Here is a 25853-nt window from a genome sequence, read left to right as displayed (position 1 = left end):
GCTCGGGATCAACTGTCGCATTGCGCCATCATTGCGTTAATCGTCTCTTCATTGTTGATTGACTGGCACAATGAAATAGAGATACGTTATTCAATTTCTCGTTGAGCCTTGATCTTAAGCGGTGACTTGGTTTCCTACAAAACAGAGTAAATATCTTCTTCTACCATCTTGACGATGTTAGTGGGTGTAATTGCGTTAATTCATAATTATTATATTTCTGAGCTAATTTTCATACAATCAACGCATATTCCTTCTCTTTTGGCCGCAATATCTAGATTAGGAAGCATAAATAACTTGTATTTCTACAAGTTATCAATGACTATCAATACCCTATCCCTCAGTCCTCATCCTCTTCTTCTCCACCTCCTTCAGCTATACCTTCCACCCTGCCCCTTCCCAACCATCCTATGATCGCCCTTGCCAAGGCTGGCATCTTAAAACCTAAAGTGTGGCTATCAACCTCCGATCCTAGTTGGACACTAACAAAACCCATTCGTGTTGTTGATGCCTTAGCTACCCCAACCTAGAAATCGGCTATGGATAATGAATACCAGGCCCTCATCAACAACAACACTTGGGTCCTTGTTCCACCCCCACCAACTGCCACTATTGTTGGAAGCAAATGGGTTTTTAGGATTAAATGGCACCCGGACAGCTCAATTGATCGGTACAAAGCCCGGTTTATTGCAAAGGGGTTTCACCAGAGTCCAGGCATTGATTTTTTTGAAACATTCAGCCCTGTGGTGAAGACGTCGGCTGTCTGCGTAGTGCTATCCATTATTGTATCGTGCAACTGGGAGCTTTGCCACTTAGACTTCAATAACACCTTTTTCAATGGCCATCTCAAAGAGGATGTGTATATGGCCCAACCTCCCGGATATGTTAACCCCTCTTTTCCTTCACGTCTGTAAGCTTCACAAAGCTCTTTATGGCCTCAAGTAAGCCCCTCGTGCCTGGAATACCATGTTAAAGTCTGTTCTACTTAGCTGGGGATTTCAAAACAGTCGCTCCGACTCCTCTCTATTTATTCAGAGGCAAGGGTCTTCAATAACTCTACTCCTAGTTTATGTCGATGATGTCATCCTTACCGACAATAACACATCCCTGCTTAATCTCCTAGCTCACACCCGCAATCATGGTTTTCCCTGAAAGACCTTGGCCAACTCACATACTTTTTGGGAGTCCAGGTAATCCGCACCTCTTCTGGTCTTCTTCTTAGTCAGTCCAACTACATTGATGCTCTCTTGACCAAGTTGAACTTCCTCTCCCTAAAACCAGCTCCCACCCCTTCTACTATGGGAAAATCCTACTCCTCCCATGATGGCACTCCAATGGCCAATCTGTCCCTTTACCGAAGCACTATTGGTGCTTTACAATACTTAACGAATACTCGTTCGAACATTACCCATTCATTGTAAAACACCTTAGTCAATTCCTCCAACACCCAACCGACACCCACTGGCAGGGAGTTAAACAAATCCTCCGGTATCTGAGCAGCACAAAGACATGGGCCTCCTAATCTTTCCATCCGACAATCTCAACATTACTGCCTTCTTTGATGCCGATTGGGCATCCAATCTTGATGATCGATGTTCCGTGGCTGCCTACTGTGTCTTTTGGAAACTCTCTTGTTTCCTGGTCCTCGAAGAAACAATCCACCATTGCTCACTCTAACACGAAATTAGAGTACCGAGCTCTCACTCACACCTTTGCAGAAATCATCTGGCTCCGACAATTACTGTTCAAACTTGGGCTCCAGAATCAAAGCCACCCCTACCATTTGGTGCAACAACCTCAGAGAAGGTGCCCTTGCCACAAACCTAGTCTTCCATGCTCGAACCAAGCACATTTAAATCGACATACACTTCATCTGTGATTAGATTCTTCAAGGGCTTCTTCAAGTCCGATATGTCTCATCTGCTTATCAGATTGCCAACTGTCTCACAAAACCCCTTTCTCATTCTCAGTTTTTCTACCTGCGATCCAAACTCGAGATAACGAAGTTACCCGCTCGTTTGACAGGGATGTCAAGGTATCGAGCAGAAAGGAGTAGTTAAATGGTCAATTTCTCTTGTTTCTTTTATTTATCTTTTGCCCTCTCCAAGCTTGTCATGTGGCCACTTGTGTATGTTTCATTCTTTCTTGTAAATTGTCTATATTACCCCTCAGTCTTTAGGGTTTACTATTCTTCCCTTGTATAAACAAGATATGATACCTCAGATGTAAAGTGTGTGGAAATATATTGGAGAATACCAAAAAGGCTCTTACTGATTGGTCTGAGTATCTCCCCTTCTTCCCTCTGTCTTACTCTTAACACCGAAAATTCAACTGTTATTACATTAACAAAGGATTTTTTTTTGTCTATCTTTAATTTAAATTGTACTTTAGCTTTTATAAATTATCTTTCTACAAAAGCTTCTAACTCTAGGATGCAATCGTGACCTGGACCATGAAATTTGGCTTGAGTTTACCTTGGAAAGTAAGGACAACATAGAAAAGGAAGGAGTGATAGCAATCCAAAAAGTAAATATTATGAAATTTTTGTCTGACACGGTTCAAAAAAAAATTGATGAAAGTATATAGAATGAGAGATGCCAAAGTAAAGTGAGAGACGATTGACATTTGTGGGTCATGGACTCAGTTGATCGAAGTGGCCTTTAATGTCGTGGCGTTGCATTCTCGCGAGGCACATTGCTCGCTTTTGACCGTCTCAACCTCATTCAGGCTAAGGAACTTAAGCATATGGTGGTAGTGGATAAGGGGTCATGGGTTTATCCAAGATCACATAAGGTATGGATAGTGGCTCGTGATGGAGTTGATGTTCAACATACGAAATCTATTAGGATCCTAAGTACTCTAACTACATCAATTTTAGTGCATTAGCATGTATGCTCATGAAAATATCAGAAATAGGATTTCAAGAATACAACCTTTGATGAATTCACTTAGGGGACGTTTAGCGCGCAGAGTTGAGTTGAGTTGAGTTGAATTGAGTTGATAATTATTATAGGAGGAGAGTAATTGGGAGAGTTGATGCAAATAACGAGGTGAGAAATGTGAATTAGTGCGAATAACGAGGTAATAAACCTCTTTAATAATGGGTGAGCCAAATGGTGGGTGGGTTTTTTTTACCCACCCAACCCAACCCAACTTGGGGCCAAACGCCCCCTTAATTTCTACAAACCTCCATGAATTTCTTCTTCAAACCTCGAAGTAGACTACCACTAAAGTCTTCTCTACTATTCTCATGCTTTAGATTGGATTGTGGGATCCATATTGAGAGAGATTTGGGAGGATTTTGAAAGTTGAAGAGAGAGAACTTTTAACAGAAATTCTCTTCTCCAATTTAAGCTCTTGCATGCATGAATTTCCTTCAAATTCAGCTTGTATTTATACAAATTATACATTTAAAATAAATAAGTAGGGAAGTTGTCACTCTAACATCCACTAATTTAGTGGATTAGGTGGAAAAAAATGGAAAAAGTGGGAAAATCTCACTTTTCATTTTTCCAAACATTTTTTCTCTTAATTAATTTAATTTTCTAATTAAATTTAAAGGAAAATTATTTTTTAATTTGATATTTTCAAATTCAAATGTATTTAAAATACTTTAGTTTGAATAAATAATTAATTAAATAAATTTAATTAATTAATGTAATATCAAGTACTAAATTGATTAAATACCTAATCCAAAATATGGATCCTTAATAAAAAATTAATATTTAGATCTCATTTTAACATTTTCAACTATCCAAATCTGTTTAATTTGTTAATTAAATGTTTAATATATCGAATATTGTAATCCACCCTAAACCAAATTTGAACATTTCAAATTCTCTCAATACGCTATTATAAGGTTAATCCTTTTACGAGCTAGTAGAGGGACCTAATGGACCTACAGATCATGAGCTCCAACGATTTGAGATTAATTGGTTAAACTTTTTAAACTTAATTAATCAATATTCGTTAATTATCGAGACATTTCACTATAGCTCAATAGTTGCACTCTCCTCACTGTAGATATATTTCTGTCCACTTGATTTAACCATAATCAGTAAGTCGATCCTTCACAGGTTGTTCATATTTACAACTAGGTCAAAATTATGGTTTTACCCCTATAATACATCTTGCTCTTTAAGTCTCCACTGATCTTCTAATGAACAATTGGTTTATGGTCCTACAAATAAACTGAGTCCCTCTTAGCCATAGAGAGGGCGAGGTTCCTTTGTTCAAGACTAGGAGTTAGTACTTATGGAAACAACCTATCCGCTAACCTTAAAATGGGTAGGGGTAAATTTCGTCTTGCAGGACTATGTCTCCATCTATCTATTTGGTCTTAATCTTAAAATGGGAGGCTTATTGAGTGACAATGTTGAGCCGCTTTCACCCATGCAGATTAAAAGATAATCCCGAATAAATAGGACTTCATAGTTAGCCTAGAATTGAGATCGAGTTACCTTAGGTCATGAATTGAAATAGACAGTTTTAACAGTAAATGGTCGTTATAAAGAAAAGTGACTATTTTGTGATCCAATCTTATGCAAACATCTTTTGCATAGGATGCCTCCACTTGCATGTCCCCACATGAATGACTTTGGGATCACATCATTTGTATCAATATATAAAGCGGGCCGCATCCATAGTGTCCCCAGGATAAGGTACCCAATCTTATCTATATACTTATAGACCGTTTTGGCTATATACTAAAATTTGATCATCTTTTATGTCTCTACATAAAGTTTAAGTATTCATATAATAGCCATGGGTTTGTTAGTTTATTGGATTTAGGAATCTATAAGTGTAATTTATATGCTCAATAACAACTTTGTCGAAACAATCTCAATAACATCTTATTATAAATAGAGATATGTTTAAAGTTTACAAACGGTGAGTTTTAGGATATATAACCCAACTAGTCTACCCAAGATCACATTGTATGGGCTTAGGCCATCAACCACCAGAAACTTTGAGCCATGTGTTCAACTCCTTCCCCAAACTTTATGGGGAGGTTCATCATTAATATGGAGTCACATTTTCAAGACAATTTAACCAACGAGGTTGAAGACCTCTTTAACTCATTTCGTACCTAAATCAAGTTGTTTGAACCTTCAAGGTCATGTCCCTAGGTTACTCATTTCTCTTTTAATCCTTGTTGCTTTCCACCCTAACGAGCTTAATTTCATAGATGTGCTTTTAGGCTCTGCAAAGCATCTCAGTGTAGGAGGTGGTGAGCTTCTTGCTCAACGAATGGTGGAGACCTTCTTGATGAAAGTTTGGAATGTGTGATGTAATCTCTATACACTTTACCTTACCAATCGCATTGTGAACAAGTGGGTAGATGGCCGTAGGGCTCCATGTTCTCCAATGAATTGGTCAATAAAGGCATTGACAGGCTTTCAAAATGACTCAAATGCTCCCATGGACAATTTTTTATACTAGGCTTGAGTTGAATTGATGAGATATACGTTGGAGGCTAGCAGATGATTTCTGGCACTCCGTGTCGCTTCATGGTCGAGCAATAAGTGTCAGTATGTTTTATCTGGTTGGTGCTTCTGTCATACTCTTTGATGATAGGGAGCTAGCTTTTCCGCCATGTGTTGGTGAAGGGGTCGCTGTTTTTTTTTTTTTTTCTAGGAATAATTTGGTAAGCTTCATGCTTATTAGTTTCTTCTAGCCATGTTGGACAACAACCATACTGTTTAGCAGCTTCTTAGGTATATTCCCTCAAACAGATTTGTAATAGTGGGGAGAGGCTCAATTGCAATCTCTCAGTCACAGTCTTACACGACCTCCAAGAAAAGGCTAACTCAGTATTTTAGGCCTTAGCCTTCCTTTCATAGGATCACATATGAGGATTGGTTTAGGGGCTCGCCTCCCATTATGCATGTAAGAAGTGACCTTCTAAAGGAACTTTTATCAAAGAGTACCTCTGAGTGAAAGCAAGATCGTTCCAAACTCATTGTGACAGAAATACTGCATTCACAATCAAACATACAAGTTATGCATTTAACAATCAATTACGACATGTTTTTCAAAATTAAAGAACAAAGGACAAGAGACATACCAGTTGAAGAACTTTTCTTCTTTTAATTATTAGTCTCGTCAAGTCAGCAACTCTCGCTGTCCTCGCTGAGATCGTCAAGGCTATCGTCTACCAAATCTCGTTGTCGTTTACCACCGAATGGACTTCTCACGAACAGGCAGAAGAAGGAAACAACCACTCGGAAACCTCGGTATTCTCGGAGTGAGAATCCAGGAGGTGTGGGCTCTATTGGATTTGGTAGAGGGAAGGAGGAAGAAACGATCGTTTACCACGACCAAGTAAGTGGGAGATATTGAAAGTCTATCGTATAGATGGGTGCTTGATCGTTTAGTACAAGATGCACGATCGTGTAGTAAAAAGGGTCTGATCGTATAGACGATCGTTTAGTAAAATCACTCGAGCCCGCGATCGTTTAGCAAACGCTCCTCAATCGTTTAGTAAAGCGCGCGTGTACACGATCGTTTAGTAAACATTGTGCTATCATGTATGCTCTCATTTGCTAGGTGATGGGCAATGTACCAATTCGTGTAGTGATTAACCGATGCCTTGCAAAATGAAACCATTTTCATTTTATCCTCCCGTTAAGAAAACTTATTGCAACCTCCCACTAACTCATTCGGTTACAGAGAAAAAATCGCCAACAATTATCCCATAATTGTTTAATTAAATTAAAAATATATATATAATCATATTATACCTATAGTTTAATATCACATCAAATGCAACATATAAACCAGTATTTTTTTCCTCCACTAGATATAAATCATATTTATATCATTTTCCTCCAATAATGTATCTCATACATCATGTCAACTATATCATATATAATTGACCTGTTTAATTATATCATATATAATCAAACTCCCTCTTGTCAATTTGAACACTTCAAACTGACCCAAAAAATGATTCTCAACTTGAATTCATTGAGCTACCAAGAGGACCTTATGAACCTATGGCTCGAAGCTCCAACGGTACGTGAATAGCTGACTAAATTCTTTAGCCACGAGATCCACCATCCGTTAACTGCCGGACATTCCACTAAAGATTGACAGTTGCACTCTTCTCACCACATATATATTTCTATGTCCATCGGATATAATCAATCAACAGTACGATAATCCTTCACAGATGCTCGTAAGTATAGATGGGCCAATTTACCGTTTTGCCCATGTAGTTACATCTAACTTCTTAAGTACCACAGATCCCTCTAAGGAACAACCAACATAGTCTTACTATGTGTGGACACCTCTTGGGCCATGAGAAGGGATGTGGTGCCACATCGGTCAAGTCCCAAAATTAGCCCTTAAGCGAGCAATCTATCTATTTACCCCTGCTTTGGGGAAGGAGTGAATTCCATCTTGTGTAATTGAGTTCCCAGATCCCAAATCAGATGAATCTCCAAAGTGGTAGATTTGAGTCGGCGATCTGGCCACTCGCACCCATGCAAATTAAGGGACCGCCCTCAAAGGCAAAAGTTCCCAACTCACTCAGGATTGAGGTCATGTTACCTATGGTCATCCTAGTGAAGTGAAATCTCTATCATGAATGGTGTCATATAACGAGACTATAACACTTCGTGGTCCGGTCTTATACAAACTTCTTTGTATAGGGCACCCTCGCTTGTATGTCTTCACATGAATGATCAGGATCAGACCATCTGTAGCAAGTCACAATACTTGTAACTATTCTACAAAGTGGGTCACATCCGTAACGTTACCAAGATAAGGTTTCCCTTCTATATCCATATATTGCAGACCATTTTGGTTATCACTTAAGACGTGATCCACCTGTATGTCACCACATACATGCTTAAGTTACAACGAAAATTAGAGATCTTAGTTTATTGGTTTGTGGTAAAGCAAATAAAACATCCAATGTTCTATAGACAATAGTGAAGAAAAATATCATATATTATTACATCACAAACACTTGTTCAATACTATGTTTACAAACTACAGGACCCAACAAGAGTTTAGGGCATCAACCCCAACACCTTCGTCATGGCTTCCACTTAAGCGATGAATTGGATTATTGTCACCTGTAAGCTAAAGAAGAGGTTGAAGGCTTGGTTAGCTTGATTGGGCCTTGTCGTGGTTTTGTGCGACCTCCTACAACAAGGTTGTGGTTTGATTGTCTTGTCCTACGATGGTGCCTTCCCCTGTGGGGTTTGGCTCTTCATCACCTGACTTGGTTCGTCCTGCATTGAGCCCAAGATTGTGTGGGGCCACTTCTTGCCTGTTTGAGATTTTCTGTTCGGGTGTGGGGCTTCGGATCATTAATTAGCAAGATTGGGTATGTTCTTATGGCACACGCTTCAAGCTTAGCAGGCCAAACAAACCTAGGTAGCGTGAGGCCAATTGTTGTCAACTATTGTCACTCTTCACAGATGGTGCCAAGTGTTGGCACTCAAATCTCGCTCGCGTTCAATTTTGTTGTGTGTCCCTTATGGGCTTAATCTCTAGCTCGCTTCCCCTGGTGTGGTCTCGCTTCTGAGTTGTCCTACATAGGAGATTCTTGCATTGATATGGTGCCAAACTTACCATATTCTGATGCCTATGATAGTATAAGAAGTGTATAGTTCAGTTAAACACACAAGAAGTAAAAATAGGGCTCTTCTGTGGAGATTACTTACTCTTCCCCTACAGAGTTGTCGAATGAGGCTTTTATTGATTCTTCCTCTGACACTCGGTTTTGGTTGCATGTAACGTCAGTATTGTTCAGGTTTTTTTTGGCGCTCGAGGTTGCATGATGTCAGACTGAGCCCAAGTTGGTTATTTCTTAATAGATATATATTTATCGGCCTGTCTATTCGACCCAAACCTCGAGACATTGAATTTTCCCTTTTGGGACATGTTTTTCTCTATACCTCCTCTCGATATCCTACGGGCTTGAGTTTGCTCATGGGTTTTTGGCCTTGCCTTAGACAACCCTCAACACTATTTAAAGGTGTTAATCAGAAAACAGATCAAATGAATTCTTAAGACTGGAGGTGGGAGCGAAATTGAATCATTTTGACTTTATTAACAAAATTAACTTTCGACCTAAATAATCTTGGTGACAAAAAGTGAAATGTATTATTCTTTCTTTTATGAATCAATCTAAGTATAGCTCAATAAAAAAACACACCGGTTACCTTTTTAAAAAATGATGGTTGTTTCCTCATGACCCGGTTTGAACTTAAAATAACATAGAATAATAATTTTTTATTTTTTTTAAAAAAAATACTTCTTCCAAGAAATTACATTATATATATTCTCTCATATTTAATCGTTTATATATATTTTTATGTGTGGGCTATATTTCCATATTGATTAATCTATTGAAGAATTTTCTTTTTGGTTGACTTGCCTCTACATGGTATTTACTTTAATATTAAAATTGATGCAGTTAGAAGAGAAATAAAAATAATGAAGTTGTTTAAGCATCCTCACATAGTACAACTATATGAGGTTATAGAGACACCAACTGATACCTATGTAGTGATGGAATACGTCAAATCTGGAGAACTCTTTGATTATATTGTGGAGAAGGGTAGGTTAAAGGAAGATGAAGCTCGTAGAATTTTTCAACAGGTATATAATATTTGAGTTTGAAATAACTTTGGAAACAATAAAGTTGTTTAATGAAAACAAAAAATACTATTTTTACTTTCAATCCGTCCAATTTTAGTACATTTATGACATGTTTGGGAGTATACCTACAACGGTTAAAGTCAATTTTGTCATTTTCAAAAGGGAAATTCTTATCAATAGAAAAATTCCAAAAATATTTACACCTTACTTTTAAAGAGACCCCTTACTACGAAAATGATTTTAATAACTCAAAATCTAAATATTTAATTGATTTTGAACATGACCCAAATGATTTTGACCACTTTAGAATCACTCCAAAACATGTACTTACTTCAAATAGATCTTAAAATACTAGTAACTTTTCAAAAAAAAAAAAAAAAAAACAATAATAAGAAAGTTAAAATACCATTTTGGTACCTATATTTCGGACTTTGTCTAGTTTTAGTCCATTACTTTCAAAAGTCCAATTTTAATCTTTGTACATTCAATAAACTCTAATTATAGGAGTCTATCTTTTTTTTTCTCCCTCAAGAAAATCATTTTTATTTAATTGTTACAGTTCAAAATAGACTTGAAGGTGTTTCCAAAACTATTTTCAGCGTTTTGCCAAACATTTTTTTTTCAAAATGACTTATTTTAAAATTTTAATAACTAAAAGTTAAACCAAATACATTCTTAGTCCATCCCTACTAATTTTTATCGAAATTGGTTCATGATAATAATAATAATAATATTGTTCATTTAAGAAAAACAATATGTTAATATATTTTCAAATTTATAGTAAAAATACTAATAGATAATAAACAAATTTTAAAAAAATGTATAAAGAACTAATATTAGGGACTAAATTTATGACTTATTGAAAGTATAAGGATTATAATTTAACATTTGAAAGTATAAAAACTGTCTAGAAAGATTTTATCAAATCATAGAGATTTTTATAATTTAGTTATAATTTAGTTCATAGAGTTTATTCTAGAAAGATTTTATCAAATCATAGAGATTTTTTTTGAGTTTTTATCGAATCATAAAAATTAAGGGTGTGTTTGGAATACATTTTCAAATGTTTAATTTTGAAAAATAAAAAAAATTGAAGTATTTGACGATCGCTCAAAATAACTTTTCAAATGTATTTTAATCTGTTTTTATAAAAAAAATTTAAACAAAAATAAAATTTTAAAAAAAAATATATATATTTTTTAATCTTCTAATCGAAACGTTATTGAGACAGATAATATGTGGAGTGGAGCACTGCCACAGAAATATGATAGTTCACAGAGATCTGAAGCCTGAAAATGTGCTTTTGGACTCCAATTTCAATGTGAAGGTAGCTGATTTTGGTTTTAGCAATGTGATGTATGATGGCCATTTCTTCAAAACTAGTTGTGGCAGTCCTAACTATGCTGCTCCAGAGGTACTGTTTTTTTTTAAAAAAATTTTTATTTTAAAAAAATAAAAAATAATAAAAATAAAAAAACTACTATGGGTTAATTTATAAGTTTAGCCCTTAAATATATTTAAGCCCCTGCTTATTTATCTATGTTTTAAATACATTTTTCAAGTCTTTAATTTTAAAAAATAAGTTATTTCAAAATAAATTAAAGTGTTTAGCAATCACGTATTTTAGTTTTTTTATATCAAAAGTGTTTAAATAAAAATAAATTTTTTGAAAAACAATTTTTTCTCTAAACTCCCAATTTTTTAATATAAAAATGTTTAACAAATTTCTAAATTTTTTTAAAAAATAAAAAATCAATTTTGAGTCACTGACTTCTAACATTATTAAAGTTTTTCTTTTTCTCCTCTCTCTTTGAGTGATTCTAAAGTTCAAACAATGTGGTAATTTTAAACATCTAATAAGTTCCTGTTCTAAATTTTTTCTTATACATTTGTATCAAATTATTATTTTATAGAAAAATGGTATTATAGTGTTTTTTTCTTGAAATGTATGAATTTTTACCATAAGTTATTTTTTTGCATATCTTTATCGAAATTACTGTGTTTATGAAGGTTTTCACGTTGTTTCTTGTTAAAATTAGTGTGTAAAGCAGCAAAAATTGAATAAGAGTAAGAATTACAAAATATTTTTAATCGATCAATTTGATCTAATTTTCAATTTTTTAAACTTGATAGGTCTTTGAACTATTCAAATTATTTAAATTTCATGGTTCTACTTGACATAAATTTGAACGTGTAGATTCCATTAGATATAAATTAAAATTTATATCTTTTACATTAATTGGTTGTTGAAAGTTTTGAATGTCAGGATCTATCGTACACAAAATTAAAAGTTTGATGACTTATTATTATACAATTTCTAAACTTTAAAAATTTACTAAAAAAATTTAAAATACAAAAATTGAACAGATATAAACTTTAAAATTTAGGAACTCTAACTTGTAATTTAAACTAGAAATCACTCTTTTGAAAAGTAAATTGATTTTATTTTATTTTCCTTTTTAAACAAACACTCCAGAAATGATTGTATAGGGATAGATCAATAATTACTAGTAATAAAAAAAATGTGTGGTCACTAAAATTAATCTTCCAGATAAATGCCACTAAAAGAAATTTGTGATTAAAGCACAGTTCTAAAAAAAAATATTTCAAAACAAAAGTGTTTTATTTAAAAATACTTTTCCTGACGCAGTAGGACTTGTTTGGATTGATTAGAGAAAAAAATATTTTTCAAAATAATCTTACTTTGGAAAATTTTCATAAATAAAATAAAAGTAAAACTATTTACAGAAATAACAAAAAGAAAATGGATAAACACTGATAGACTTCTATCAACGTCTATAAGGGATAGAAACTAGACATTGATAGACTTCTATCAACGTCTATCAATGATAGAAACTGATATAAGTCTATGATTGATAGAAGCTTATAGAAGTCTATAAATGTTTATTAGTGATAAAAACGAATAGAAATATTAAATTTTATTTTTCTTCTTTTATATTTTTGAAAATCTCCTTTGAAAGAGTTTGAAGTTTGGTTTTTTGTTTTTTTATTACCATTTTTCAGGTTATTTCTGGAAAATTGTACGCAGGACCTGAAGTAGACATATGGAGCTGTGGGGTTATATTGTATGCTATTTTATGTGGTTCTCTTCCTTTTGACAATGAAAACATTCTTATCCTTCGTCAAAAAATAAAGGTAAATCTTATATTCCATTAAAAACAAAGGTAAGATTTAAATTTATCGACATAAATTATAAGAGACCGTTTGTTTTATAGAAATTAAAAATTTATATGAGATAGATATCAATATTATCGTATTTGTTATGCAGTAATATAAGAGCATAGATAAAACATCCTCTTCATTTTTATACCTTTAATTTTTTTCTTATATATATTGCTCTTTTTTGTTTATATTTTATAATTAAAATAAATATTACCAACGATATATATCACTCTTATTGGTTATATCCTAGTAGTTTTTATTGATTTAAGAAAAATAATTAAATTTACATTATTAACAAAATCTTAAATAAATATAAATTATTTAATCGAGAAAAATATCACATAAAAATAAGGGCCATTTTTAAATATAGAAAAATAAACCAAAACATTTACAAAATATAGCAAAGAACTATCAATGATAGACGCCTATCATTGTCTCGTGTCTATCATTGATAATTCAAAAAATTTGTTATATGTTGGAAATATTTTCAACAGTTTTAGCATTTGAAATAATTTCCCTAAAAATAATATAAATTATATTAATTTAAAAGAAAATCAAATTAATAAAAAAATTATATGTTATATAAATTCAAATTATATTAAATGATTAGTTATATACTATGAATAGTCATAAGGACATTCATGAAATATTATGTAGATTTTAGACATTTTCGAGTAGAAATTCTACAAAATAAACATAACTATCCAACTATTTCTAAATATCTTTAAAAATATAATTACAAAATAAATATAGATATCTAAAAATGCCAAACATCTGTAATTCCGAACATAAAATTTTTTTTATGTTCGGTACTCTAAAAAAACAAACAACCCTAAAGTAGGAAAATTTATTGGGTCACAATTGATCACATGTAATTAATATACATGACAATCTTTCAAAAAAAAAAAAATTATTTGTGTGTATCTATATACACATGTCTTTCATTAACGTATTGGGGTATCTCATTGATGTATCTCATTGAAGTATCAATAATAGATGTTGATATACCAATAGATATTTTAAATGATCGACGTGTCAATTAGTAATGTATCTCTATCATTTTATTGGGGTGATGGAAAGATTTTGTTCTTCTTCCAAATTTTTATTTTTATATCCACCTTTTGTTTTAGAAAGATCATTTTATTTTAGCTAATTTTACATTAAAATTGGGTCTTCTTTTTTTTTTTTTTGTTAGAGATTGAAATTAGTCATTTTGTTTTCTCTTGGCAATTTTTTAAATAAAAAACATAATACTCCATAATAATTGTTTTTTTTCTAAACAACAAATATATATGCATCTAATAATTAAAATATTAAAAAATACCTAATGTTAGATTTTACTTTGAAGGGAATATATATATTCTCGGTTTGGTTTTGTCTCGAGAAAAACCAATCCGAACCAATAGTTTTTTATTCTCCAAATACAAATCAAGATATCCAATTTTATATTAAAAAACCAAACCAAACGAGTGGATTAATTTGATTTTCAATTTGTTTGGTTGTACACGTAATCATGATGAACTAACAAACGTACATAAGTAGAGTATATATATTGGTTTAACTAAAGTTTTGATTAGTTTGTATATTCTCCAATGCTTGTAGAATGGTGTGTATAAGCTTCCAAGTTATTTATCGGCTGAGGCAAGAAACTTGATCTCAAGTTTACTGATAGTTGATCCACTTAGACGAATAACCATGCCTCAAATCCGCCAGCATCCATGGTTTCAAGCTCATCTTCCTCGCTATTTAGCTGTCAAACCAACTTCCACTTTGGGACAACTTGAAAAGGTTAGTTATTACTTCTCAATATACTCTCCATGTACCAATCAAAACCCACGTTTACTTCGAGTTTATTTGGAATATATTTTCAAATGTTTAATTTAAAAAATAAGTTATTTTAAAAAAACATGAACCATTTGACAACCACTCGAAATGACTTTTGAAGTATATTTTCAATCATTTTTTCAAAAATATTTAAATAAAAATGAGTTTTTTGAAAAATACTTTTTTCTTAAGTCAATCCAAACCATCCCTTATTTTCTCTTATTTAATTTATTTTTCTTAGGTATTACCTAATAAACTTTCAATTGTTTTCTGTGCTGGGTGATTATTATAGTTATGAATTATAATAGTTTTTCCAGTTTATAATAGTCCGTATTTGAGATGCAGAGTATTTTAGTTTAGTTATAATAATATATGTTTAGGTGTAGACTATTTTAGTCTAGATAATAAATGGTAAATACGGTAACAAAGAGAAAAAGAAATGATGAGTAAGAAATAGTAAACATTGTAGAAAGAGGAATTTGAAATAGTAGTATTGTAATTAATTCTAGGTTGTTAGTTGGAATTGGAAACACTAACTATTATAACTGGAGCACCAAATGTGGAGTGAGCTATAATAGCACACTCCACCAAATTCATGTTAGTGGCCTAAACACCCTCTTATTGCTATAGTAATATGTCATGTAAAGTCAGGTATTTATTTTATTGTTCAACAATTTGTGTTGAGGATTCACATTAAAAAAAAGTGAAAGAACTCCAATTCTTATATAAGATATATGAGTTACTCTTAATATTATAGTTAATCTTGAGAAGAAATCTCGTGTTATCTCCATACAAATTTGCACATACAAATTTGCACATCTAATCTTTACAACAGATGTATATGATATATGAGTTGTTTGAATTTTATTATGAATCACTGAAATAGTGCTTATGTGCAAGAGTACATGAATCAGAATAAAGAAAAGTGATGAGTTAATTATGATCAAGTACCTTTCATAGGGATTATACTTGAACTTCTTTTTAGCACAAAAACTTAAGTACAAGTTATTATTAAAAGAACAACCTCTTGGAAGCATGAAGGAAAATTAGGCTAAAGTTTAGAATGAGGAGAGAATTATGGAGAAACTTCATCTATCGAGTACTTTGACATTTTGGTTCAATTAGAGTTTTCTTAGTTACTTATTTACGAGAGGTAGAGAACACCTCTATTTGTAGGTGTCAATAGAAGAGTATAGAGAATCCTAATTAATGACCTAGCTAGGGAATAGTTCTCTCTAGAAAACTACACAACCTTTACATATTCCAAAAAGTCATAGTGAAGAACTCAAATGATTAATTGGAAATTGCAAAGTACATTTAACACTCTTAATTTGTAATTTTCAGAAGCATCTCAAACTTCTTGAACGTCTCTAACGTAATATCTTTAGTGAATATATTAGTTGGTTGATTGTTGGTATTGTTGAACTCTAAGTAGATTTCTTCTTGTTTACCAAATCTCTAATATTACGATGGCGTAATTTATTGTGCTTTAACCGAACATGAAAGATAAGATTCTTGATCAGTGCAATCGTTGACATATTATCACATACGATTTTTTCTTTTCGTATTGCCTACTCTATTTTAAGATCTTTGAGGATTCTCCTTAACCAAACTACTTCACAAGTAACTTCAGTTTGTTGCTTTCTCAAACTCCAAGAGTATTAGAACCCAAACAAAACACAACTTAAAGTACTTTTTCGATCGTCAAGGGAACTTGCCCAATCAATGTTAGTGTAGCCAACCAACTTGTAATCTTTCTCATAGACATATTTGAGTTCATCCTTTTTGTATAAACCTTGTTTTTGGAGCATCATCAAAACTTTGTGGCTAATCACAAGCAAACATAACAATTTGTTTACTTGAAGCATGTATATCTTGCAAAAATCACATTATTCTTGAGGATATTCTGAGTTATTATTGTGCAGTTGACAAATAAAGAAAATAGAAAAATGTAAAACAATAGAGAATTGACACACAAATTTACATAGTTCACTAACAGTTTGTTACTACGTCCATGTACAAAGGAAGAGAACAATTTTATTATAAAGACCCTCATACTTAGTCGTTCTGAGTGCTAGATATGAAATTCAAGGCATTCCAACAAATCTCCACCTTGATTTGAATTCTCTTACAGATAACAAATGTCAAATGTTACACAAAACATTGTCAAGTATACCTAGACTTTTCCTTGTCTCAAAGTGTCCTAGAAGGAACCATCAGCAACTTAAAACATTCAACAAGTCTAAGTAATGTAGAAATTTGTCATGTGGAATCGACTTGGTGAACTTCTCGAAAAGATTATCAGCAATACAAATTTTCATCACCTTAACCCTTTACTCACTTCTCAGGAAGTGATGTGTTACATCTATATGCTTAATCCTCTCATGATGAACTTGATACTTGGCTAGGCATGCTGCACTCAAACTACACAATACACAATAGCCGTATCATAATGTAAACCAAGATAACCAACTAGCCCTCTCAACCATGTTCCTTCTTTAGCAGCATCTATCACAGTTATGTACTCTACTTCAGTAGTAGATAAGTAACTATAGGGTTTAAGGTTTCCTTCTAACTAACAGAACCACCCAAGGTGAACACATAACCGATCATAGACCCCCTACTGTCAACATCTCTAGCATAATTAGAATCTAAATACCAGTCACTAAACACTTTGTATCATTCTCATAAACGAAACGAACATCAAACGTACCTCTAAGGTAGAAAAATCATTTTCATAGCTTGCCAATGTTTCTTTCCAAGTTGACTCATGAACTTATTGACAACATTAACAACATGAGTGAAATCAAGCATAGTATAACTATAGCATACATCAAACTTCCCACTACACTAGCATACAGAACTCGAGAGACTACTCATTCTCAGCTTGAGACTATGGTGAAAGCACAAATGAGAAATGAGAATTTGTAATTCTGGGAGTATCTATAGGCTTCGTTGATGACATACCAAACTTGAACAAGATCTTCTGTTTATAACCTTTCAGGGATAAGAAAAGCTTGTTTTAGTCTATTCGTATAGATCTCCATACAATTTTCTTTTTACGAACACTTAAATTCTTCATATTAAATTTAACACTGAGAAGATTCTTCAACTTTTGAATACCATACTTGGACTTTGCAGTTATAAACATATCATTTACATATAAAAATAGATAAACCACTGAACTATCATCAACTTTGTTGTGTACACAACAATCATATAGATTTTTATTGTAACCTAGTCAAACCATTTAGATGTTGAATCATTTATCCCATTGTCTTTGAGATTTCTTTAGTCCATACAAGGATTTCTTCAACTTACAAACATAATCGCCTTTACTTGGACATTAGAACCCATCTGACTAGGTAATGTAAATCTCTTCTTCTAAGTCTCTATGCAAGAAAGCAATATTCATATCTATTTGTTCAAGTTCTACATTCTAATGTGCTACCATAACTAGTAATACTCTTATTGAAGTATGTTTGACTATAGGTGAGAAAATCTCATTGAACCAACGTCTTCTCTTCGTGTGAACCCTTTAACACCAACCCAATCTTTATATTTCATATCCTCTATAGATAAGATTCCTTCCTTAAAAAATTTTCTCTCCTTAGGTCATTTGACCAACTCCCATTCTAGTCTTTATCAAAAGATTACATCGCATCCTAAATAGAAGCAAACACTAAGCAATTTCACTACACGAAACAACTTCTTTACAGGTGAATAGCTCGTAAGGATCCACCTATTCATTAACTTGCAATGCATAATTCACCATATCCTTCAAATCATACCTCTTTGGAGACCGAGCACTAACTCTCCTAACTCTATCATGAGCCATGCTTGGCTGACACACTTATGAACTAGAAGTCTCAGGTACAAAAACTTATGAAATCTCAATCACATAAGTTTCTAACACATCAGGCACATCAACTGATACATCGGTTTTTGGTAGCATATCAATTTCTGTAGCAGTTTGTTGGTCTTCTCCACCTTGATGTTGTAATTCATTCACAATTGAAGTAAGTTACATCTCGACCATTTTATCAACATTATTACTCTCCCTTGCAGTAGTAGACGTCATAATAGACTTGAGTTCAAGTTAAGCATAAAATTCTCATTAAAGATCATATTCCTACTAAGTATAAATCTATTCTTAGAAGGAGAAAAATTTTATATCCCTTAACTCCCTCCCTAAAACCTAAAAGTACACACTTTCTAACTCTCGGTTCTAATTTACCCTCATTAAAAGAATATTAGATAGCACAACCAAAAACTCTTAATAAAGAATTATTTACAGGCTTACCAGATCACATCTCATAAGGCATTTTACAGGGAATACCTATGTAAGGTCAATGGTTGATCAGATAACATGTTATATTTATTGCAGCTAGCAAAAGCCTTCTAGTCAACATAACATCAAAGAGTATGCACCTCGATCTCTCCAACAACGTCTGATACATACGTTATTCAATCTCATTCAACTGTGGAGTATCCTTGATATTATGATGACGAATAATACTCTGAATTTTACAAAACTCATTAAACTCGGACCCACAAAATTCCATATTATTATCCGTTCGCAACCATTCGATCTTTTTCCCAATTTGTGTTTTAATCAAGTTCTTCCACTACTTGAAATTCTTGAAAGCTTCACTATTATGATTCATCATAAATACCCAAGTTATTCTTGAGTAGTCGTCAACTATGGACATAAAGTACATGTTGCCTTCAATGGACTCAACTCTGAAAGGTCCTCAATAATCGGAATGAATGTAATCAAGTGACCCCTTTATACAGTTAACACCTCTTAGAAATTTGTTGAGATGAAGCTTCCTAAATACACAATATTTACAGAATTCAAGATCATGTATCTTATGCCCATGAAGCAGATCCCTCTTTGAAAGAATTTGCATCACTTTTTCATCATATGACCATGTCTCATATGCCACAACTAGGTCATCCTCCTTGTGATCTTTAGACGATGCAATAGCAGGATAACCTGATATTGTGGAACCCAACAAAAAAAGTACAAAGTTCCACGTTTTTACACATCTTAGAACCACCTCAAACCCTTCTAGGCATACACTGCTCCACCTTTACCTTTGAAATTGTAACCCTTACTATAGAGCACACTTAAAGATATTAGACTCTTCATCATTAATGGAACATGTCTAACCCTATCCAAGGTGTAGAAGACACCATCACATGTCCGTATCCTGATTGAGCCTATTCCATCTATCTTGCACATAACATTTTTAGTCATACTAACTTTCCCTCCTTTTATCTATTGATACGTTAAAAACAACTATTTGTTCGAATACATATGATATGATGCCCTAAAATCGAGAACCCATACATAGTCATAATGTGATTGTTCATTTACAACTAGGGGTAGATATCCTTCAGAAACAATCCCAATTCCTTCAGGATTGATCTCAATTTCTGCAACAGAAGCAAAAACTTCTTTCTTTTCTTGTTATTTTTTTTCGTAAGACACTCAATTTTCAAATGTCATTTTTCTTTACAGTAATGGAAAATGTCATCAGACTTAGAATCCTTGGACTTGGTCATTGTTGAAATACCTTGAATCTGTTTGTTGGTGCTTCGAACAACCTAGTACAGGGGTGCACCCTGGTGGGGGATCGGGGGAAATGCCCCCGAAACCTATTCAGATTTTTGTATTCAGTATATTTACTTATTTGCAGTTATTTACGTTTTTTTACCCTAGGGTTTAGAGCAGTGTGATATATAAACTCTCTAACCTAGAGGCATTTTTTATATAGCTAACACATTGTTAGTGAACCACGTGTGTCATTTTTTCCCTACTCTACGTTTCTTTTTGTGTTCTTTAATTATCGATTTCGTAACAAACTTGATTTTAACGTAATCGTGAACAAACATAATGCATGGGGTCCCTTGTAGAGAAACGTGTCCTAAACATGTAATGCAATATAACAATTAACATAATCATACAACATAATAAAGGTACACTACCATAGAACATTTAAAGAGAGGGTGAGATAAACTACTTACTGTGATCTAGTTATTCCTTATTATTCTTTATGATTTGATCAGTAGAGCTTTTCTTTTTTAAACTAGAAGGAAATTTGGGCAGCACCTTACCCGAACTTTTCTCTTTTAACCTCACAGAACTTCCTCACTCACACTTACTTTTTCACAGGATTGAGAATGGGTTAAATCTTCGGCAAAGGGTCCTATTTATAGTAGTTTTCAGCTCTTCTCAGTGTGACAAATCATCCTACAGGTGGCTTCTTTAAAATTACTTAGGGTTAAGGATTTCTTTCAATAAGACACCTAATCTTGCTAACGTTTGCCCTTACGTCATCATTCTTTGTTTGTATTCAATTTTAGGGTTTTTCCATGTATAATCTATAAGGTCGTGGCCAAATTCAATGCATAATCCATGCTTCTGTCCAAATCTCGCTCTCTTTGTTCTCAGAATCTCGCTCTCTCCAGCTTTTTCGCTGGTTTGGCTCTCGCGACTCTCGTTGTCGCTGTCACTGCTCTCGTTGGTCTCGCTCTCGCTGTTCTCGCTCTCGCTGTTCTCGCTCTCGCTTTCACCCTCACTCCCGCTCTCGCTCCCGTGGATGTAGCTAACACATTGTTAGTGAACCACGTGTGTCGATTTTTCCCTACTCTACATTTCTTTTTGTGTTATTTAATTATCGATTTCGTAACAAACTGGTATCCGAGCCTTGTTAGGATTTTTTCGAAATTCCGCATTTTTTCGACAATTGAAGATGTCTGGCGTGAACGTAAAGATCGAAAAATTTACCGAGCGGAACAGTTTTGGTTTATGGCAGATCAAGATGAAATCCCTGCTAAAGCAGCAGGGGCTGTGGGCGCCGTTGACGGGTAAGTCAAAGAATGTTGCCGTGGATGACGGAAAGTGGTAGATTCTTGAGGAGAAGGCTCATTCAACGATCACGCTATGTTTAGCTGATGACATTATCATCGAGGTCACGGATGAAGAAACTATCGCTGGTCTTTGGTTGAAGTTGGAGAGATGAGGAAATCTTTAACCAAGAAGTTGTTTATGAAGAAACGTTTGTACATTCTATGTATGCAGGAAGGTACATCTCTATGAGACCATCTTGATCAATTAAATAAAATTTTATTAGATCTGCGTAATGTAGAGGTTAAGGGTTGATGATGAGGATGCTGCCCTAATTCTGTTGACATCTTTTTCACTGTCTTATGAGACTTTCGTGGACTCGTATATTGGAGGGAAAGAAACTCTGACCTTAGAAGATACAAAGTCCATGTTGCTTATGAGAGAAGACCGTCAGAATGCAGGAAGTTCAGTTACAGAAAGTCAGGCATCTGGGTTAGTTGCTACAAGAAGCAAGGGACATAGGAATTCTGGTAAGCAGAAGTCGAACTAGAATAAAAGGTCTTCGAAGTCAAAAGGTTCTAGATCAGATGATATTTGTAACTACTGTAAAAAAAAAAAAAAGGCATTGGAACACCGAATGTCCTAAGATAAAAAGGAATCAAGAAAAGAAGGAAAAGAGTGACAAAAGGGAAGCATCCGCCTCTGTTGCACAAGTTGAGATTGATTCTGAAGAAGTCGAGATCGATTCTGAAAGAGATCTAGCTTTAGTTGTGAATGAACAGTCACATTCTGATGATGTGTGGATTCTTGATTTTGGGGCATCTTATCATATGTGCCTAAATAGAGAGTGATTCTCAACCTATTAGGAAATAGATGGAGGGAATGTTAGCATGGCTAACGGTGCTGTGTGCAAGATAGTTGGAATTAGCTCAGTCAAGATACGAACACATAATGGTGCCTTCTACACTTTAAAAGAGATTAGGCATGTTCCACTAATGAAGAAGAGTTTGATATCCTTTAGTGTACTCGATAGCAAGGGTTACAGTTTTGAAGGTAAAGGTGGAGCAATGTATGTCTATAAGGGTTCTGAGGTAGTTTTGAAAGGCATAAAGCGTGGAACACTGTATTTTCTATTAGGTTCCACAATAACAGGTTATGTTGCTGTTGCATCGTCGGTCGTTCACAAGGATGATATGACTAAGTTATGGCATATGAGACTTGGTTATATGAGTGAAAAAGGGATGCAAATTCTGTCAAAAAGAGATCTTCTTTGTGGGCATAAGGTACAAGATTTTGAATTATGTGAACATTGTCTATCTGGGAAGCTTCATCGCAACAAGTTTCTAAGAGGTGTTCATCGTACAAAAGGGACATTTGATTATATTCATTCAGACTGTTGGGGACCTTCTAAAGTTGAATCTATTGGAGGCAGTAGGTATTTTTTGTCTATAATTGATGATTACTCAAGAATGACTTGGGTTTTTATGATGAAACATAAAAGTGAAGTCTTCAAGAATTTCAAGAAGTGGAAGATATTGATTGAAAATAAAATTGGGAAGAAGATCAAAAGGCTATGATCTGATAATGGTCTGGAATTCTGTGGATCTGAATTTAATGAGTTATGTAAAGCTGAGGGTATTGTTCGCCATCATATTGTTAGGAATACTCCACAACAAAATGGGGTTGTAGAATGTATGAATCAGACGTTGTTGGAGAGAACAAGATCCATGCTCTCTAATGCAGGGTTGGCTAGAAAGTTTTGGGCAGAAGCAGTGAATACATCATGTTATCTGATTAATCGTGGACCTCACACAGCTATTGATTGTAAAACACCTTACGAGATGTGGTCTGGTAAGCCTATAGATTATTCTTTATTAAAATTTTTTGGTTGTACTATCTACTATCATGTTAATGAGGATAAATTAAAATCAAGAGCTAAAAAGAGTATATTTGTGGGTTTTGGGGATGGAGTTAAGGGATATAGAGTCTGGTCACCTTCTAAGAATAGAGTCATACTTAGTAGGACTGTGATATTTGATGAAAATTTCATGCTTAACTCAAATGTAAAGCCTTTTGTGACGTCTACTGATGTGGAAGAAAGTAGTAGTGTTGATAAACAGGTGGAGATGCAATTCACTTCACTGTGAATGAATTATAACATCAAAGTGGAGAAGATCAACATGTTACTACAGAAACTGATGTGCAACCAGAAATTAATGTGCCTAGAACGTCAGAAGTTGATTTTCCTGAGAATTTAAGATCATGAGTAGATCAACCGAGTATATCTCGTGATAGAACTAGAAGAGTTGGTGTTGGACCTTCTGTGAGGCATGGGTTTGAAGATATGGTTACTTTTACATTGCAGGTTGCTAAAGAGGTGGATCCTCATGAGCCATTCACCTATAGAGAAACTGTGTCATGTGGTGAGTCTGCTAAATGGCTTGCTGCTATGGGAGATGAGATGAAATCTCTTGACAAAAATTAGACTTGGGAATTAGTTAAACGACCAAAGGAGAGAAAAATTGTCACTTGTAAATGGGTCTTCAAGAAAAAGGAGGGAATATCACCTTCAAAGGGCATTAAATATAAAGCTCGAGTTGTTGCTAGAGGGTTCACACAAAGGGAATGAGTTGATTATAATGAGATCTTCTCACCAATAGTCAGACATACTTCTATCAGGGTGTTACTAGCTATAGTAGCACATAAAAATTTGGAACTTGAACAACTAGATATGAAGACAACTTTCTTACATGGAGAGTTGGAAGAAGAGATTTATATGACCCAACCAGATGAATTTCAGTGTCCAGGTAAAGAAGATTATGTTTGCAAGTTGAAGAAATATTTGTATGGGTTAAAGCAGTCTCCAAGGGAGTGGTACAAACGATTTGACAGCTATATGATTGGACTTGGCTATAACAGGAGTCCATATGATTGTTGTGTATATCACAACAAAGCTGATGATGGTTCGATGATTTATCTAATTTTATATGTAAATGATATGCTCATAGCTGCAAAGTTCAAGTTTGATATTCTAAAATTGAAGAATCTTCTCAGTGCTGAGTGTTATATGAAGGATTTAGGTGCTGCTCAGAAAATTCTGGGTATGGAAATTTATAGGGACAGAGGTAAGAATAAGCTCTTCTTGTCACAGAAAGGATATATTCAGAAAATATTGTCTAGGTTTGGCATGTCATAAGCTAAGCCTATAGATACTCCTAGTGCTGTAAATGCTCATTTGTCATCTGAGTTTTCACCACAGTCTGAAGCTGAGAAGGAGTACATGTCTTGAATTCCTTATGGTAATGCAGTGGGAAGTTTGATGTATGCTATGGTCTGTACTAGGCCTGATCTTGCCCATATTGTTAGTGTTGTCAGCAGGTTCATGGGTCAACCTGGGAAGAAGCATTGGCAAGCCGCTAAGAGGATTTTTCGTTACCTTAGAGGTACATCTGATGTTGGTCTTGTTTATGAGAATTGCACAAAGTGTTTGGTGACTGGTTATTCTTATTCTGACTATATTGGAGATGTTGATAGTCGGAGGTCTATGACTGGCTATGTGTTCACTTTGGGTGGTTATGTTGTTAGTTGGAAGGCAACCTTACAGCCTACAGTTACCTTGTCTACTACTGAAGCAGCGTACATGGCCTTGACAGAAGTTGCTAAAGAGGGAATATGACTGTAGGGGTTAGTTGGTGATCTTGGTTTGCATCATGACCAAGCTATTGTATATTGTGATAGTTTGAGTGCAATATGCCTAGCCAAGGATCAAGTTCATCATGAGAGAACTAAACACATAGATGTAAGATATCACTTCTTAAGAGGTGAGCAGAGAGTTAAAGTGATGAAAATTGGTACTACTGATAACCCTGCTGATATGTTCACCAAACCGGTTCCACAAGGTAAGTTCCAACATTGTTTGGACTTGCTGAATATTTTGAATTGTTAGTGGTCCCCTTTGTGGGACACTTTGAGGTATGAGGGAGAAGTCTGGGTACGTCTGGCGATATTGATTTATGTTGCATTTGGTACATCTGTTATTTGGGAGAGAATTCAAGTCAAGGTGGAGATTTGTTGAAATGCCTTGAATCTGTTTGCTGGCGCTTCGAACAACCTAGTAGGGGAGCGCGCTGCCCTCGAAACCTATTCAGATTTTTGTATTCAACATATTTGTTTATTTGAAGTTATTTACATTTTTGATCCTAGGGTTTAGAGAAGTGCGATATATAAACTCTCTAACCTAGAGGTGTCGTTTTTGATGTAATTCTGAAAACATTCTTTCGAAATAATATTGTTCTCCCTTTGCCCGTGGACGTAGCTAACACACTGTTAGTGAACCACGTATATCTGTGTGTCGATTTTTCCCTACTCTATATTT

General features: G+C 34.3%; 1 protein-coding gene across 2 annotated transcripts in view; it reads left to right on the top strand.

Annotated features, from left to right (window-relative positions):
* LOC120081788 (SNF1-related protein kinase catalytic subunit alpha KIN10-like) overlaps positions 1 to 25853 on the top strand; it is a 96943-nt gene that overhangs the window by 31311 nt on the left and 39779 nt on the right. The window contains exons 3-6 of one of the 2 annotated variants that reach the window (XM_039036950.1): positions 9431 to 9615; positions 10847 to 10942; positions 12640 to 12771; positions 14401 to 14586. In XM_039036950.1, coding sequence (XP_038892878.1) covers positions 9431 to 9615; positions 10847 to 10942; positions 12640 to 12771; positions 14401 to 14586 — 599 coding nt within the window. Of the gene's footprint in view, positions 1 to 9430; positions 9616 to 10846; positions 11030 to 12639; positions 12772 to 14400; positions 14587 to 25853 lie in introns of both variants that reach the window. The other variant, XM_039036949.1, reaches the window with a different exon arrangement.

This window comes from Benincasa hispida, chromosome 7 (assembly GCF_009727055.1).
Source record: "Benincasa hispida cultivar B227 chromosome 7, ASM972705v1, whole genome shotgun sequence".
Classification (NCBI taxonomy): domain Eukaryota; kingdom Viridiplantae; phylum Streptophyta; class Magnoliopsida; order Cucurbitales; family Cucurbitaceae; genus Benincasa; species Benincasa hispida.
Note: the sequence above shows the minus strand (reverse complement) of the source record. Positions and strands in the feature narration are given on the sequence as shown.